This window comes from Mustela nigripes, chromosome 6 (assembly GCF_022355385.1).
Source record: "Mustela nigripes isolate SB6536 chromosome 6, MUSNIG.SB6536, whole genome shotgun sequence".
Taxonomy (NCBI): Eukaryota; Metazoa; Chordata; class Mammalia; order Carnivora; family Mustelidae; genus Mustela; species Mustela nigripes.
The window spans coordinates 37386310-37403167 of NC_081562.1; the positions used below are offsets into that span (position 1 = coordinate 37386310).

At 36.4% G+C, this 16858-nt stretch overlaps 1 protein-coding gene across 11 annotated transcripts in view; it reads left to right on the forward strand.

Moving 5' to 3' along the window:
* Positions 1 to 16858, forward strand: part of PPFIA2 (PTPRF interacting protein alpha 2) — a 493640-nt gene that overhangs the window by 395859 nt on the left and 80923 nt on the right. For all 11 annotated transcript variants that reach the window (XM_059402392.1, XM_059402391.1, XM_059402394.1 and 8 more), the window contains 2 exons: positions 5684 to 5904; positions 16388 to 16625. In XM_059402392.1, the coding sequence (XP_059258375.1) occupies positions 5684 to 5904; positions 16388 to 16625 (459 nt within the window). The remainder of the gene's footprint in view (positions 1 to 5683; positions 5905 to 16387; positions 16626 to 16858) is intronic.

Genomic DNA, 16858 nt, shown 5'->3' on the forward strand with positions numbered 1-16858 from the left:
GGTTAGGTTTATTCCTAGGTATCTTATGGTTTTGGGTGCAATTGTAAATGGGATTGACTCCTTAATTTCTCTTTCTTCTGTCTTGCTGTTGGTGTAGAGAAATGCAACTGATTTCTGTGCATTGATTTTATATCCTGACACTTTACTGAATTCCTGTATAAGTTCTAGCAGTTTTGGAATGGAGTCTTTTGGGTTTTCCACATATAGTATCATATCATCTGCAAAGAGTGATAATTTGACTTCTTTTTTGTCGATTTGTATGCCTTTAATCTCCTTTTGTTGTCTGATTGCTGAGGCTAGGACCTCTAGTACTATGTTGAATAGCAGTGGTGATAATGGACATCCCTGCCGTGTTCCTGACCTTAGCGGAAAAGCTTTCAGTTTTTCTCCATTGAGAATGATATTTGCGGTGGGTTTTTCATAGATGGCTTTGATGATATTGAGGTATGTGCCCTCTATCCCTACACTTTGAAGAGTTTTGATCAGGAAGGGATGCTGTACTTTGTCAAATGCTTTTTCAGCATCTATTGAGAGTATCATATGGTTCTTGTTCTTTCTTTTATTGATGTATTGTATCACATTGACTGATTTGCGGATGTTGAACCAACCTTGCAGCCCTGGAATAAATCCCACTTGGTAGTGGTGAATAATCCTTTTAATGTACTGTTGAATCCTATTGGCTAGTATTTTGTTGAGTATTTTCACATCTGTGTTCATCAAGGATATTGGTCTATAGCTCTCTTTTTTGATGGGATCCTTGTCTGGTTTTGGGATCAAGGTGATGCTGGCCTCATAAAATGAGTTTGGAAGTTTTCCTTCCATTTCTATTTTTTTGGAACAGTTTCAGGAGAATAGGAATTAGTTCTTCTTTAAATGTTTGGTAGAATTCCCCCGGGAAGCCATCTGGCCCTGGGCTTTTGTTTGTTTGGAGATTTTTAATGACTGTTTCAATCTCCTTACTGGTTATGGGTCTGTTCAGGCTTTCTATTTCTTCCTGGTTCAGTTGTGGTAGTTTATATGTTTCTAGGAATGCATCCATTTCTTCCAGATTGTCAAATTTATTGCCGTAGAGTTGCTCATAGTATGTTCTTATAATAGTTTGTATTTCTTTGGTGTTAGTTGTGATCTCTCCTCTTTCATTCATGATTTTATTTATTTGGGTCCTTTCTCTTTCTTTTTGATAAGTCTGGCCAGGGGTTTATCAATTTTATTAATTCTTTCAAAGAACCAGTTCCTAGTTTCATTGATTTGCTCTATTGTCTTTTTGGTTTCTATTTCATTGATTTCTGCTCTGATCTTTATGATTTCTCTTCTCCTGCTTGGCTTAGGGTTTCTTTCTTGTTCTTTCTCCAGCTCCTTTAGGTGTAGGGTTAGGTTGTGTACCTGAGACCTTTCTTGTTTCTTGAGAAAGGCTTGTACCGCTATATATTTTCCTCTCAGGACTGCCTTTGTTGTGTCCCACAGATTTTGAACCGTTGTATTTTCATTATCATTTGTTTCCATGATTTTTTTTCAATTCTTCTTTAATTTCCCGGTTGACCCATTCATTATTTAGGAGGATGCTGTTTAGTCTCCATGTATTTGGGTTCTTTTCAAACTTCCTTTTGTGGTTGAGTTCTAGCTTTAGAGCATTGTGGTCTGAAAATATGCAGGGAATGTTCCCAATCTTTTGATACCAGTTGAGTCCTGATTTAGGACCGAGGATGTGATCTATTCTGGAGAATGTTCCATGTGCACTAGAGAAGAATGTGTATTCTGTTGCTTTGGGATGAAATGTTCTGAATAGATCTGTGATGTCCATCTGGTCCAGTGTGTCCTTTAAGGCCTTTATTTCCTTGCTGATCTATTGCTTGGATGATCTGTCCATTTCAGTGAGGGGAGTGTTAAAGTCCCCTACTATTATTGTATTATTGTTGATGTGTTTCTTTGATTTTGTTATTAATTGGTTTATATAGTTGGCTGCTCTCACGTTGGGGGCATAGATATTTAAAATTGTTAAATCTTCTTGTAGGACAGACCCTTTGAGTATGATATAGTGTCCTTCCTCATCTCTTATTATAGTCTTTGGCTTAAAATCTAATTGATCTGATATAAGGATTGCCACTCCTGCTTTCTTCTGATGTCCATTAGCATGTTAAATTCTTTTCCACCCCCTCACTTTAAATCTGGAGGTGTCTTCGGGCTTAAAATGTGTTTCTTGGAGGCAACATATAGATGGGTTTTGTTTTTTTATCCATTCTGATACCCTGTGTCTTTTGACAGGGGCATTTAGCCCATTCACATTCAGGGTAACTATTGAGAGATATGAATTTAGTGCCATTGTATTGCCTGTAAGGTGACTGTTACTGTATATGGTCTCTGTTCCTTTCTGATCTACCACTTGTAGGCTCTCTCTTTGCTTAGAGGACCCCTTTCAATATTTCCTGTAGAGCTGGTTTGGTATTTGCAAATTCTTTCAGTTGTTGTTTGTCCTGGAAGCTTTTAATCTCTCCTTCTATTTTCAATGATAGCCTAGCTGGATATAGTATTCTTGGCTGCATGTTTTTCTCGTTTAGTGCTCTGAAAATATCATGCCAGCTCTTTCTGGCCTGCCAGGTCTCTGTGGATAAGTCAGCTGCCAATCTAATATTTTTACCATTGTATGTTACAGACTTCTTTTCCCGGGCTGCTTTCAGGATTTTCTCTTTGTCACTGAGACTTGTAAATTTTACTATTAGGTGACGGGGTGTGGGCCTATTCTTATTGATTTTGAGGGGCGTTCTCTGTACCTCCTGAATTTTGATGCTCGTTCCCTTTGCCATATTGGGGAAATTCTCCCCAATAATTCTCTCCAGTATACCTTCTGCTCCCCTCTCACTTTCTTCTTCTTCTGGAATCCCAATTATTCTAATGTTGTTTCGTCTTATGGTGTCACTTATCTCTCGAATTCTCCCCTCGTGGTCCTGTAGCTGTTTGTCCCTCTTTTGCTCAGCTTCTTTATTCTCTGTCATTTGGTCTTCTATATCACTAATTCTTTCTTCTGCCTCATTTATCCTAGCAGTGAGAGCCTCCATTTTTGATTGCACCTCATTAATAGCTTTTTTTATTTCACCTTGGTTAGATTTTAGTTCTTTTATTTCTCCAGAAAGGGCTTTTATATCTCTGGAGAGGGTTTCTCTAATATCTTCCATGCCTTTTTTGAGCCCAGCTAGATCCTTGAGAATTGTCATTCTGAACTCCAAATCTGACATATTACCAATGTCTGTATTGATTAGGTCCCTAGCCTTCGGTACTGCCTCTTGTTCTTTTTTTTGTGTTGAATTTTTCTGTCTTGTCATTTTGTCCAGATAAGAGTATATGAAGGAGCAAGTAAAATAATAAAAGGGTGGCAACAACCCCAGGAAAATATGCTTTAACCAAATTAGAAGAGATCCCAAATCGTGAGGGGGTTGAAAGGGGATAAAAAGAGGTTCAAAAAGGAAGAAAGAAAAAAAAAAGAAAAAAGAGAAAAAAAGAAAAAAAAAGAATTAAAAAAAAGAAAACAAATAAGAAAAATATAAAAAAGAAAGAATATATATATTGGATAAACTAGTTAAAAAATGTTAAAAAAGAAAAAGGTAAAAGTTAAAAAAAAATTTACCAGAAGGCGAGAAAAAAAAAACAAAAAAATGAAAAAGAAAAAAAATCAAATTAACTGCAAGACTAAAAAAAAATCACAGGGAAAAAGCCACGAGGTCTGTGCTTTGCTTTCTCCTCCTCTGGAATTCTGCTGCTCTCCTTGGTATTGAAACTGCACTCCTTGGTAGGTGAACTTGGTCTCGGCTGGATTTCTTGTTGATCTTCTGGGGGAGGGGCTTGGTGTAGTGATTCTCAAGTGTCTTTGCCCCAGGCAGAATTGCACCTCCCTTAACAGGGGCCGGGGTGAGTAATCCGCTCAGGTTTGCTTTCAGGAGCTTTTGTTCCCTGAGCGCTTTCCGTAGAGTTCTGGAGGACGGGAATACAAATGGCAGCCTCCTGGTCTCTGGCCCTGAGGAGCCGAGAGCCCAGGGCCCCACTCCTCAGTGCGCCCTCAGAGAACAGCGCCCAGTTACTCCCGTCTGCCTGACCTCCGGCCACACTCCGAGCTCACTGAGCCTGCGACCGGTTCAAGGTAACACCGAGCTGTGAGCTTACTGTTGGCTCTGTCTCAGTAGCCGGCTTTCCCGTTCCAATACCCACAAGCTCTGCGACACTCAGAAACCCCCGATCCTTCTGTGACCCTGCCGGACCTGAGGCCACGCTGACCCCGCGTGGGTTTCGCCCCGGTTTAGCCTCTGGAGCGATGTCCCTCAGCGGAACAGACTTTTAAAAGTCCTGATTTCGTGCGCCGTTGCTCCGCTGCTTACCGGGAGCCGGCCCCTCCCCCTGGGGTCTATCTTCCCATCGCTTTGGATTCACTTCTCCGCCGGTCCTACTTTTCAGAAAGTGGTTGTTTTTCTGTTTCCAGAATTGCTGTTCTTCTTCTCTTCAATCTGCCGATGGATTTTCAGGTGTTTGCGATCTTTAGATAAGTTATCTAGCTGATCTCCGGCCATCTCCGCCATCTTGACTCCGCCCCCCCTACCTTGTGGTTTTTAATTGGTACCTGTGTCATGTATAAATTAATCTTTCATAGTAGGTATTTAGTATCTGTTAAATGAGTGAATCAGAAGTGAACAAATGAAAAAACAATCAAGTCCATCTTAGTTCTTTTCTCATTTGTATATGACAAATAAATTAGGGCTACTTGGTACCAAAACAATTTATAACACAAACGCTAATTCAGGTCCTCAAATCTTAAATAAATACTCTGGGAAATATCATATGATTCCTCCCCAGAAAATCATTTTACATAATCACAAAAATGAAAACCAATTTCATAAGACAGAAAACTCTAGGTCCTTTCTCTCTTACTTCCCTCTCTCTCCTACCCCCAGATAACAGCTTGAAAAACACCTATAGGTATATTATCTGTAGGGCCACCTGGCTGGCTCCATCAGTAGAGCATGCAACTCTTAATCTCAGGGTCACATGGGATGTAGAGATTACTTCCTAAAAAAGATGTTAATTCACAGGAGGGATTTATTATATCAAATAAAAAACATAGTCATGTAAATTAGTGTGCCTTGGGCTTAAAAAAATCAATGAAGCATTTAAGTGATCAGAACAGTAGAGATGAAATTAAATCACTTTTCAATATTAATTTGATTATGCTTTGTTAGAATCTACGTAAATGAATGTTGCAAAGAGAATTATCATATAACTAGTGTGATAATATTTGCAGTCTCAGCCTATAATAAGAAAGTGTTGGTAAGACTAATTAGTATAAGAGATGGAAATGCTTTAGTACAAGTGAAAAGAGATTATTATATTTGGAAAGAAGGAAAAATGTTTCAAACATAGATACTTTAAAGTAATTGTTAACTTGAATTGGGGTTGAACTAGAAATCATGCATCAGTTCGTCATCATTCCTATTAAAATCTTGATATTTATGCTGACAGTATCTTCCATACTTAAGATTTCAAGGAAATATTTTATTGAAACAATGCATTAAAATGGTAATAATCATTTCTGCTTTTGCTAGGTAAACTAATAAAATATGTGTGCTTTTTGTTGATATTTTTCAGAATAGTGCTTTGATAATGAGCAATACATACATATAATAATTACTCATTTCCCACACAGGTGAAATCTCTTGGGGATCATGAGTGGAATAGAACTCAGCAAATTGGAGTGCTAAGCAGCCACCCTTTTGAAAGTGACACAGAAATGTCTGATATTGATGATGATGACAGAGAAACTATTTTTAGTTCAATGGATCTTCTCTCCCCAAGTGGTCATTCTGATGCCCAGACGCTAGCCATGATGCTTCAGGAACAGTTGGATGCCATCAACAAAGAAATCAGGTGAGTTCAATTATCACTGATGGTTTTAAAGGATTAGAAGAGCTTGATACTAAAATTGACATAATTAAATCAGAGTAGCAGGGATCCCTAGGAGCCTTTGAATTTTAAAGCACTTTTTACATTAAAATTTACTATTTAAAGGATATTTGTGGTAATAAGGTATATTCTTAAGGTACATTTAACAGCTGCCATAAAGGTACTAAATAGCATGCAATTAATATGCAGCCAGCTCCTTAAAAGTATTTGGACATCAGAGTGAAATTAACTAGAACTGAATTATTTCATACTAGATATGAAAAAATGCACTATCACCACACTGGATAATAAATGGTTTCCAAAGAGTAGATTACATTATAGAGTTGAAGTTGTACAAGTTATCAATTCAAACATTGAGAAATGTTGATCATTTCAATTTTTAACTTAATATATATGTTCTCAAATCCCAGTGATATTAATAGTCTTTACTTACCATTAACTTGACTAACCCCAGTGAAGAACCTAACTGTGTCAGGTGAATTTATAGTCTTTCAAACATCAGGAAACTATTCTTGTTTTTTTCTCAGTGGATGAACATTTCTTTACTATTTTGAACAATGGAGTTTTTTTGTTGGTTTTTTTTTTTTTTTTTTTCTGGCTCTAGCTAAATCTGTTGGCTTCCTAATATGATTCACATCTATCCAGTTCTCTACTGTCATCAGATTCTTGCACATTTCAATAGATTCTCATGTAGATGACAATAATACTTTCTGGTTTTCTCACGGTACATGGGTTCCCATCTAATCCAAAGTAACATTGCAATCAGAGAAAACTTTTTTAAAACCCAGTGTGCTTAGGTAAAGGAACCCTTTTTCAAACCCTTCAGTTGTCCTTAAGATAAAGAACAAAATACTCCATATTATCTACAATGCCCCACCTTCCTCAACATTCTCACCTACTCCATGTTTCATTATACAAGACTTCCAGTTCTTCGAATATTCCTTGCTCTTTCCTTTATAGTTGCTATTCCTTTCTTCTGGAACATTCTCCTCATTCCATACCATCGTCCCATAACATTTAACCCTCTTTACTTTTACCATGAACATCTCTACCATCCTTCTTCTGTATTTTTGTTCATTTTACTGCCTTTCTTACCTTCATTAGATTGTAAATTATATAAGAACAAGAAATGTATCTTGTTTTGCCCACTGTTTTATATCTAGATCTTAGCACTTTTCTTGATAAATAGAAAGTGTTTCATAAATGTTTGATTAGCATAAATAGAAAAAATAATATAGAACATAAATTAAAACAAAATAACATTTATTGACACTATGGGACTAATGATTTAACACACTGAATAGATTTGAAATGAACTATATGGTTCTGTGATATTTGTTTTCATTGAAAATACATACATATACCCTCAATGACAACCCAGGTCCCTCTAGGAACTCAACTTTGTTACCATAGGGTAGTAGAGCCCAGTTATAATCTTGGCCTAGACTAATTAAGTTGATACCCTTTTATATGTTTCCTTGCTGACCGTAATAATGTATTTAATATAATTGTTAATTTGTAAGAAATTAAGAGGTACATTTAATTCAAGTATATACCAACATTCAGAAGAAATAGACATCTTGAGCAGCAGGGGAAGGTGGTAGAGTAGGAGGAACGTAAGTTCATCTCATCCGGTGGATAGAACTTGTTAACACTCACATAAGTGAAAGTAACCCAGAAAATGATCTGAAGACTGACAAATGAACTCTACAACTAAAGGTAGAGAATATATCTGTAAAAATTAGTCAAGGGATTCACAAAATAAAAGGATATAAAATGTGACACCATATGCCTAATATGTGATGTGGAGAGGATTAAAGAATGGGTTCAAACTTAAGCAACCATCAACGTAATATAGACTGCTAATGGTAACCACAAATCAAAAACCTGTCATGGATAGGCAAAGAACAAAAAGAAAGAAATCCAAGTATATGACTGAAGAGAAATTATTATAAACCATGAAAGAGAGGAGAGAAGAAAGGATCGGAGAAAAACTATAAAAACAACTGTAAAACAAGTAACAAAATGGCAATAAATACATATCTGTCAATAATTATTTTGGATGTACAAACTAAATGCTCCAGTCAAAATACATAGGGTGTCAGATTGGATTTAAAAAAAATAAGGAGTGATCTATATGCTGCTGACAAGAGATATATTTCAGACCTAAAAATGCTGGCAGGTTGAAAGTGAAAAGATGGAAGAACATTTGTCATGCAAATGGATGTCAAAAGATACTGGGGTAGCAATACTTATACTAGAAAAATTGACTTAAAACCAAGACTGTAACAAATGACAAAGAAGGACACTATATAATAAATAAAGGGGACAATCCAACAAGAAGATAGAACAGTTATAAATATGTACCCAACATGGGAGCTTCCAAATACATGTTAATAACAAACATAAAGGAACTAACTGATAGTAATACAATCATAGTAGAAGACTTTAACTTACATCAATGGATGGATCATCCAAACAGAAAATCAAGAAGAAAACAGTGGCTTTGAATGACACACTGGATCAGATGCACTTAACAGATATATTTGGAACATTCCATCTTAAAAGAGCAGAATACACGTTCTTTTCAAGTGCACATGGGACATTCTCCAGAATAGATCACATACTAGACCACAAAACAAGTCAACAAATTAAAAAAGACTGAAGTCATACCATGCATCTTTTCTGACCACAATACTGTACAACCAGAAGTCAACCACAAGAAAAATCTGGAGAGAGCACAAATATGTGACAGTTAAATAACATGCTACTAAATTAAAAATGAGTTATGCCTCCATCAGAAAGGATGAATACCCAACTTTTGTATCAGCATGAATGGGACTGGAAGAGATTATCCTGAGTGAAATAAGTCAAGCAGAGAGAGTCAAGTATCATACGGTTTCACTTACTTGTGGAGCATAACGAATAACACAGAGGACATTGGGTGAAGGAAAGGGGAAGTGAGTTGGGGGAAATCGGAGGGGGAGATGAACCGTGAAAGACTGTGGACTTTGAAAAACAAACTGAGGGTTTTGGAGGGGAGGTTGGTGGGGGGTTGGGAGAACCTGGTGGTGGGTATTAAGGAGGTCATGTATTGCATGGAGCACTGGGTGTGATGTGTAAACAATGAATCTTTGAACACTGAAAAAATAAAATTAAATTTAAAAAAAGAAAAAAATATAAATAAATAATAAAAAATAGAGGAAAATGGTATCACCAAAAAAGAAGAAGAAGAAGAAGGGGGAGGAGGAGAAGAATCAATGGGGAAATCAAAGAAGAAATAAAAAATTAAATGGAAACAAATCAAAATGAAAAATGCAGTGGTCCAAAGTCTTTGGGATACAGCAAAAGTGGTTCTAAGAGGAAAGTTTATAGCAATGCAAGATAGAAGCAAGAAAAATCTCAAATAAACAATCTAACTTTACACCTAAAGGAGCTAGAAAAATAACAAACAAAATACAAAACCAGCAGAAGGAAGGAAATAATAAAGGTTAGAGCAGAAATAAATGATAAGAAACTAAAAATAAATGAACAAACAAAAACCAGTAGAAGAGATAAATGCAACTAAGAGTTGGTTCTTTTCAAAGGTCAATAAAATTGATAAACGTCCAGCTGGGCTCATAAAATAAAGACCCAAATAAAATCACAGATGAAAGAGAAGAAATAATAAGCAACACCACAGAAATACAATTTTAAGGGCGCCTGGGTGGCTAAGTGGGTTAAGCTGCTGCCTTAAGCTCAGGTCATGATCTCAGGGTCCTGGATTGAGTCCCACATCGGGCTCTCTGCTCAGCAGGGAGTCTGCTTCCCCCTCCTCCTCTCCTGCCTCTCTGTCTACTTGTGATCTCTCTCTGTCAAATAATTAAATCTTTAAAAAAAAATACAATTTTAAGAGAATATTGTGAAAAATTATATGCCAACAAATTGGACAAACTTGAAGAAGTGGATAAATTCCCAGAAATGTATAACCTAAAACTGAAGCAGTAAGAAATAGAAAATTTGAACAGACCAGTTATCAGCAATGAAATTGAATCAATAATCAAAACTCCCAACAAACAAAAGATCAGGACCAGATGACTTCACAGGCAAATTCTACCAAACATTTGAAAAAGAGGTAATATCAATTCTTCTCAAACCATTCCAAAAAATACAAACTAAACTTCCAAATCCATTCTATGAGGCCAGTATCACCCTGATTCCAAAACCAGATAAATACATTACCAAAAAAAAAAAAAGAGAGAGAGAACGGTAGGCCAATATCTCTGATGAACATAGATGCAAAAATTCTCAACAAAATATTAACAAACCAAATCCAACAATACATTAAAAATTATGATCATGAGGGATTTAGCCCCAGAATGCAAGGGTAATCAAATATTCACAAATCAATGTGATACAGCACATCAATAAGAAAAGGGTTAAAAAAACACGTGATCATTTCAACAGATGAAGAGAAAGCATTTGGCAAAGTACAATACCCATTCATGATAAAAACCCTCAACAAAGTAGATTTAGAGAGAAAATATCTCAACATAATAATTAAGGCTTTACATGAAAAACCCATAGTAAGTATCATACTCAGTGATGGAAAACAGTTTTTTTCTTAAGGTCAGGAACAAAACAAGAATGTCCATTCTCACCACTGTTATTCAACATACTACTAGAAGTCTAGCCATAGCAATTAGACAACAAAAAGAAGGAAAAAATGTCCAAATTGGTAAGGAAGAACTAAAACTTCTACTAATTACAGATGACATGATATTGTTTATAGATAATCCTAAAGACTCCACCAAAAAACTACTAGAACTGATAAATGAACTCATTAAGGTGGCAGGGTACAAAATCAATGTATGGAAATCTGTTGCGTTCCTATACACTAAAAATGAAGCAGTAGATAGGGAAATGAAGAAAATAATCCCATTTACAATTGCACTTTTAAAAAATAATAGAATATGTAGGGATAACTTAACTAAGGAATTGGAAGACCTCTACTCCAAAAACTATTAAACACTGATGAGAGAAATTAAAAACAACACAAAAAAATGCAAAGATATTCCATGTTCATGGATTAGAGCAAATACTGTTAAAATGTCTGTACTACCCAAAGTAATCTACAAATTTAAAGCGATCCCTATCAAAATAACAACAATATTTTTCACAAACTAGAACAAACAATCCTAAAATTTGTGTGGAACCACAATAGATCCTGAGTAGCCAAAGCAATCTTGAAAAAAAAAAATCAAAACTGGATGTATCACAACTCCAAACTTCAAGTTATATTACAAAGCTTTAGTAATCAAAACAGTATGGTACTGGCATAAAAACAGACATATTGATCAGTAGAACAGACCAGAAATCACAGAAATAAACTCAAAAGTATATGGTCAGTTAATCTTTTACAGAGGAAGAAAGAATACGCAATGGGGAAAAGACCAGTATCTTCAACAAATAGTGTTGAGAAAACTGGACAGCCATGTACAACTGGAACCAGTTTCATTCTTTCTTCCACCATACACAAAAATAAATTCAGGGGCACATGAGTGGCTCAGTGGGTTAAAGCCTCTGTCTTCAGCTCAGGTTCTGATCTCAGGGTCCTGGGATTGAGCCCTACATTAGGATCTCTGCTCAGCAGGGAGCCTGCTTCCCCATCTCTCTCTTTGCCTGCTTGTGATCTCTCTCTGTCAAATAAATAAATAAAATCTTTTTAAAAAATAAATTCAAAATGGATTAAAGATCTAAATATGAGATCTGAAACCCTAAAAATGCTAAAGGAAAGCATAGGCAGTAATTTCTGACATCAGCCATAGCAACATTTTCTAGATATGTCTCCTGAGGCAAGGGAAGCAAAGCCAAAAATGAACTATTGGGACTACATCAAAATAAAAAGCTTTTGCACAGTGAAGGAGACAATGAACAAAGCTAAAAGGCAACCTACAGAATGGGAGAAGATATTTATAAATGACATATCCGATAAAGGGTTATATCCAAAATATATTTAAAAAATAGTATAACTCAACACCCCAAAAATAAATAATACAATTAAAAATGGGTAGAAATGAAAAGAAATTTTTTTCCAAAATGACACAGATAGTCAGCAGACACATGAAAAGATGTTCAACATCACTAATTGTCATCAGGGAAATGCAAATAAAAAGTACAATGAGATATTACCTCATACCTGTCAGAATAGCTAAAACCAAAAACATAAGAAACAGCAAGTGTTGCTGGTGGAGATGTGGAGAAAGGAGAATCCTCTTAAATTGTTGATGGATGATGCAAACTGTTACAACCACTCCAGAAAACAGTGTAGAGATTCCTCAAAAAGTTAAAAAGAGAGCTATCTGAGATGTCTGTGTAGCTCAGTCAACCAGTTAAGTGGCTGCCTTCGGCTCTGGTCATGATCCCAGCGTCCTGGGATCGAGTCCCACTTGGGGCTCCTTGCTCATCATGGAGCCTGCTTCTTCCTCTGCCTGCTGCTGCCTCTGCTTGTGTGTGCGTGCTCTCTCTCTCTCTCTCTCAAACGCACACAAATAAAATCTTCAAAAAAAAAAAGACCACAACTACCCTAAGAGCCAGTAATCACACTACTAGGTATTTCCTCCAAAAATACCAAAACACTCATTCAAAGGGATACGTGCAACCCTATGTTTATTGCATAAGGTTATTTACAGTAACCAGACTATAGAATCAGACTAAGAGTCCATTGATAGATAAACAGTAAAGAAGTGGTTATACATACAATGGAGAACTATTCAGCCCTAAAATAGAATGAAATCTTGGGGCACTTGAGTGACTAAGTTGGCTAAATATCTGACTCTTGATTTTTGGCTCAGTCATGATCTCAGGGTCATGAGATTGAGCCCTGCCTCAGTCTCTACATGGAGCCTGCTTAAGATTCTCTTGCTGGAGGAGAGGTGCGTGGGGGAATGGAATAACTGGGTGACGGGCATTAAGGAGGGCACTTGACCTAATGAGCACTGGGTGTTATATGCAACTACTGAATCACTAAATTATACGTCTGAAACTAATAATACAGTGTATGTTAATTAAATCGAATTTAAATTAAAAAATTTTACCAAAAAAATTCACATGTTGCAGGTGTACAACATAACCAAAAAAATCCCCCTCTCCCTCTGCCCCTCACCTCCCCTCACTCATGGGTGTGCATCTGTGTGCGCTCTCTTTCTCTCTCAAAAAACAAAACAAAACAGAACGAACTGAAATCTTGCCATTTGCAACAACATGGATGGAGCTAGAGAGTATAATGCTAAGTGAAGTAATTCACAGAAAGCCAAATACCATACGATTTCACCAATATGTGGAATTTAAGAAACAAAACAAACAAGCAAAGGGGAAAAAGGGAGGCAAACCAAGAAACAGACTCTTAACTGTGGAGAACAAACTGACGGTCACCAGAGGGGAGAGGGTGGGAGAATGGGTGAAACAGGTGACGGGGATTAAGGAGTTCCTGTACCCTGATGAGCACTGAGTGTGTATGGAAGTGTTGAATCACTCTATTGTACACCTGAAACTGATACAACACTATGTTAACTATACTGAAATTAAAATTTAAAAACTTGTTATAAAAAAGAAATAAGCATCTTCATAAAAACAGTGGCAGCATCTTCGTAAAAACTGCTAACGCTAGAATTTATTTCTGGTTAAGATGTTTCTTCTTCCACAAACTATTGTTAACCATTAAAAAAAAAAATTCCTCTTTTCTGGTTCCCTTAGTTTACTAATTCTCCCTTAAAGGAAGGGATTAAATTACTTCATTTGCCACTGCCTCATTTGTTATTTAATCTGTGCATCTGTAGTTAGCTACTATTTTGAGAGCCTTACTTTTGTGGTCTTATGTATTATTCCATCCTTCTTAATGATTTATGTGGGACTCTCTCCCCAACGCATTAGGATGTTTCAAAAGGAATCTTTTCCCTTCCTCCCTCCCTTTCTCTCTCTCTTTCTTTCTTTCTTTCTTTCTTTCTTTCTTTCTTTCTTTCTTTCTTCCTTTCTTCTTTCTCTGCATTAGGATTCTAAAGATCAGTGGATTATCATTTTTCTAAATAAATTGAACATATCGGTAGCATTTGATTTCCTGTTCAATTAAACTTCAGTCTACCTATTACTCGGTTTATTTCTCTAGGTTTGACTTTCCTTTACAATTAATACAATGTCTAGTGTTCATAACTACAGTTTATTTGTAGAAAAAAACAATTTTTCTGAAGGAGTCATTTCCCACTAAGCATTTTAAAGTACAAAATTTCTTTTTGTTGTTGTTGTTTTTCTAAGAGGAGACATTTTTTTCCATTGGAATGTGTTTAAAGCGTTAATAATGTTGTGTTCTATTACTTGACTAAGCCTTTCTTTGGGGTTCTGATCTTTGGGTGAACTTAAAGTGTACCCATGAAAATAAAGTTCAAAGTAAGAGAATTCTTATTCTTTTTAAAAAATATTTTCTTCATTTATTTGAGAAAGAGAGAGAGAGCACACAAGAAGAGAGCAGGAGTAAGGGGAGGAAGGGCAGAAGGAGAGGGACAAGCAGACTCCCCACTGAGCAGGAAGCCGGTCATGGGGCTGGATCCCAGGACCCTGGGATCATGCCCTGAGCTGAAGGCAGACGCTTAACTGACTGAACCACCCAGGCACCACAGAATTCATATTCTTTGTGGAACTGAAAAATTATAACTAAGTAAATGTGTCTCAGTCTTTGTTTACTTAAATTTTGGAAGCAGTTTTAAGTTCACGCAAAATTGAAGGTTCACGCAAAGTATAGAGAGTTCCTGAATATCCCCTGGCCTCCCACATGCGTGGCCTCCCCCATCATTAACACCCTTCACCACAGCAGCATATTAAAGTTGATGCACCTATACTGAAACATACTAATCACCCAAATTCCATTGTTTACATTATAATTTACTTTTGATGTTGTGCATTCTGGGTTTGGAAAATGTCTGACAAGTATCCATCATTATGGGATCATACAGAGCATTTTTCACTGCCATAAAAATCCTCCCTGCTCTGCCTATTCAATCCTTTCCCCCTGTTGACCTCTGACAACCATTGCTCTTTTCCTGTCCCTGTAGTTTTGCCTTTTCCTAGAGTGTCATATGGTTGGAATCACACAATACGTAGCCTGTTTAGATTGGCTTCTTTTGCTTAGTTATATGCACTTAATGATCTTCCATCTCTTTTCAATGCTTGGTAGTTCATTTCTTTTTAGCCCTGAGTACTATTCCATTGTCCGGATATACCACAGATTATCCCTTTACCAACTAAAAGAGATCTTGGTTGCTTTTAAGGTTTGTCAATTATGTATAAAGTTGCTATAAACATCTGTATGCAGGTTTTTGTGTAGACTTAAGTTTTCAACTCCTTTAGGTAAATACCAAGGAACACAATTACCGAATGATATGGTAAGAGTATGTTTAGTTTTGGGAAAAAAAAAAAAAAACTGGTTTCCAAAGTAAATATGCCAAAAAAACCTTTGCAGTTATCATAATCTTGGATTTAAGGACTATGTATCAGATCCCAATAAGCCATTTGTAGTTAATAAGAAAATATCTGGGGAGAGGTTGTTGATCACCGTTTTAAAATCAACTGCTGCTACACAGTTTCATTGTAACAATATACAAAATATGTATAGATTCAACTTAAATAGGATATTTATGTAACCCAGCTAAATAAAGCTCTTTGTTCTTTGCATGTCTCTAATAGCTAATTTGTACATATTCTTGAAGCTTCTCCTTAAAGAAAAAACGGGTAATAGTGCTTTGTCTTCTCAAAAACATTTATAGCAACAGTTGAAACAATTTCTTTTATTCTGTATGTACTTATCTATCTACCAGTGGTTAGATCATCTCCATATTATTACATTGCCTGGTGCTTTTTTGAAGTTGACTTGGCTAAGTAAGTATTCTTAAAAAAATGTCTGGGGGTTTTATTTGACCAAATGATAATTCTGAATGACCATTCGTTGAAGATTCCATCAGTTATACTTTTTCATCAGGTGGGAGGTCAAGTTCAGTATCTTTGTTAGGATCTGAGTTCCTAAAAGTCTCATTTATTGGCACCTCAGTCCAAATGTAAGATTAGGATGAGTGGCAGGAAAAAAAAAAAGGATTAGTAGCAGAAATTATCTAGGCAAGCAAGGTTTTAAAAGGTTTAGCAGCTGGAAAAAAAAAGTTTTAGCAGGTGGTAGTATAGAAAGAGGGTTAGACTGAAAGAGGGGAGGAGTTATATATCACTTGAAAAGAAGGATTTTCTGAATTTCAGCCAGAAAGCCTCTAGAATTTATTGAAAGTTATATCTTTGCCTTAGAGAAAAGAAAACGTTAGATTTGGTATAAAATATTCACAGAGCTCTTTATTTATTTATTCATTTATTTACATGAATTCCACCTACCATCTTAGCACCATATCATGGATCCAAATTAAACTGTATCTTCCAGGCTAATTCAGGAAGAAAAAGAATCTACGGAGTTACGTGCTGAAGAAATTGAGAACCGAGTGGCTAGTGTGAGCCTGGAAGGCCTGAATTTAGCAAGAGTCCACCCAGGAACCTCCATCACTGCCTCGGTTACAGCTTCTTCGCTGGCCAGTTCATCTCCCCCGAGTGGACACTCAACGCCAAAGCTCACCCCTCGGAGTCCTGCCCGGGAAATGGATCGGATGGGAGTCATGACACTGGTATGATGATATGCACGAGAACACCTGCCCCCATTAAGATGAATGGTGCATGAGCTGATACTTACTGGGTGTTTATTCTAAGGACCTCTGTGTTTTTTGTTGTTTTTCTTTTCTTTTCTTTTTTTTTTTTTTTTTTCACAACATCCCTATGTGGTAGTTGCAACTATTTATCCCATTATGAGACAAACAAATGTAGCCTACAAAGGTGTAATTTTCTAAGGTCACATAATAAG